This window comes from Aedes albopictus, chromosome 3 (assembly GCF_035046485.1).
Source record: "Aedes albopictus strain Foshan chromosome 3, AalbF5, whole genome shotgun sequence".
NCBI classification, from domain to species: domain Eukaryota; kingdom Metazoa; phylum Arthropoda; class Insecta; order Diptera; family Culicidae; genus Aedes; species Aedes albopictus.
In genome coordinates, this window is record NC_085138.1 from 268,759,495 (window position 1) to 268,761,693 (window position 2,199).

At 36.3% G+C, this 2,199-nt stretch overlaps 1 protein-coding gene across 1 annotated transcript in view; it reads right to left on the reverse strand.

The window, feature by feature from the left end:
* Positions 1-1,659: 1,659 nt before the first annotated feature.
* Positions 1,660-2,199, reverse strand: part of LOC109403379 (complement factor I) — a 32,806-nt gene continuing 32,266 nt past the window's right edge. The window contains exon 6 of the mRNA XM_029857089.2: positions 1,660-2,194. Coding sequence (XP_029712949.2) covers positions 1,724-2,194 — 471 coding nt within the window. The 3' untranslated portion in view covers positions 1,660-1,723. The remainder of the gene's footprint in view (positions 2,195-2,199) is intronic.

Genomic DNA, 2,199 nt, shown 5'->3' on the forward strand with positions numbered 1-2,199 from the left:
GACCCCCCGTCAGTTAGAGCCACTACAATTTTTGCAGACCCCTCGATTTTGGTCAAATGGTGGCTCATTTAAACCATTATAACTCGAAAGTTTCTCCAAAAACCACCTCTAAACGAATTGTTGCTGAAAAGAGGAAAGATAGAGCTACTATTTACAATAATAAAAAAATGGGTCGGCCATATTAATTTTGGCCGCCATCTTGAATTTTTATACTAAAACATTTTTTACACCATGATGGCAACCTCCGATTTTCAAAATTTTTGCATCAATTGAAAGCTGAGGTTTGATACATAACATATCAAAAAATTGGGTTTTTTTATTAATTTAAAATTAATTGGGTTTTTCGATTTTTTAATTTTTCCCCTATTTTCCCATACAAATGACGAAAAAGGTCATTTTGAGGTTAATTTCATCCCATATAAAAATGTATGGAAAAAAACACAAGATGGATTATTTTAAATCACACATATTCTGAATCTAGAGGTCCAAAAATACGGTTCTAGCGAATAAAATTTGAGGTACATTCACTTTTCATAATACTTACCGTTAGACATAGCGTGTATTGTCTGTACCTAGCCTAATCGAAAGAGCTCAGTATTCTAAGTATAACGTGATTTTATTGGGTTTTTAATTTTTTGAAAATGTATTGATTTTGTATATTTTAAACGATAGCGCACCTTTTTCTGGGCCAAATAAAAATCCCAGGGTGGGCCAAAATACATGCCCCGGGCCAAAATACGTCCACTACCCTATTACCATTATTTTTAAAGAATCATTGAAAAAAAAAATGTTTTGATCAGCTGTCAGATGTCATTGTTTCTTTTGTATTTAATCGCAACAATTCCGGTGTTTTAAAATTTTCCTCAACCATTTTATTATAGTAAAAGAGTTTAAGAGAGTTGAAAACACACTAAAATGATTTTCCTAACAGTTACACGGAAAATAACATTTTTCATGAGAAAAATAAAAATATTTTAACAATTATCATAAAATCTCAACATGTTTTCGTCTAAAAAAATCGGTTTACCTAATAGGCTTACAGGAAAAATATAAAAGTGTAGGGATGTTAAAAAAAAATTAAAAAAAAAAAATCAAAAACCAAGATTTACAAAATCGAGAATTAAAAACAAACATCTTCCAAAACATGTTTAGATCATTTTAGATGACGAAAGATGATATTTAGATCAAAATCAAAAATTTGGGTATTAGAGGGTTAAATACATTGTAAATATAGTTCCTGGGCACCAAAAATGATTTAATTTCGGATTTTGACTAATTTTTGGATGTAGGTTTCGATTATAAATAATTGGGCTTATTACCCCTAAAGAACCCAATTTTTGTAAGACCGGAGAAAACTATGAGCACTAATTGAATCACGCTCATGTAAGCACTATTCGAGTGTTTCAGTGACACTTGCTAAGGACGATTGTGCAGTAGGTATGGCGGTGGCGAAGATAACACAATATGGAAGGATACGATGGGCAGGGAACGTTAGGAAAATACTAATTGCACAGAAGAACGCAGAGCGCAGCGAACAAGATGGATTCACCGGTTCCACAGAAATTCAACTAGCAACACGCAGTTGAGGATCACGACTGCTGCCTGTTAACTTAAATTGCTTTAACATTTGTGATATATTTTTCCAAGAAATAGAACATGTTTTCATAGTCAAAAGAGAGTTTATTGGTCTACAAGTAGTTTTATAAAATATTACATTAAATCTCTACGCATACGTGTAATGTTTTGCTTCGACGTGACGCTGCGACAGTTGCTGATCAATCCAGTCTCTGAACATGGGAACGCTGGCGTACACTCCAGGAATTCCCTTTTCACCACAGCCGATACCCCAGGCAACAATACCAGCTTGATAGTAGTGGGTTGAACTTCCAGGCACCGGGCACACGAGTGGCGATCCTCCATCACCACGGCAGGTATCCTGTCCGACTTCTCCTCCAGCACACATGAAGCTCTTATCGAGAATGAAGCGCGATCCTAGTCTGGTGGAGCGCATGGACTGTTGGCACGATTGGTGAGGAACCACTGGCAATTCAACCTTCTTCAAAATGACCTGGTATTTGCCTTCCTTTCCGAACACATTCTTACCCCATCCAGAGGCGAGGCAACGGCTGTGATCGAAGTTATGGTTCTTAGGCGGCAAGCAAATTGGCTGGACGTTTTCGGCAAGCACAAACGGCTCAT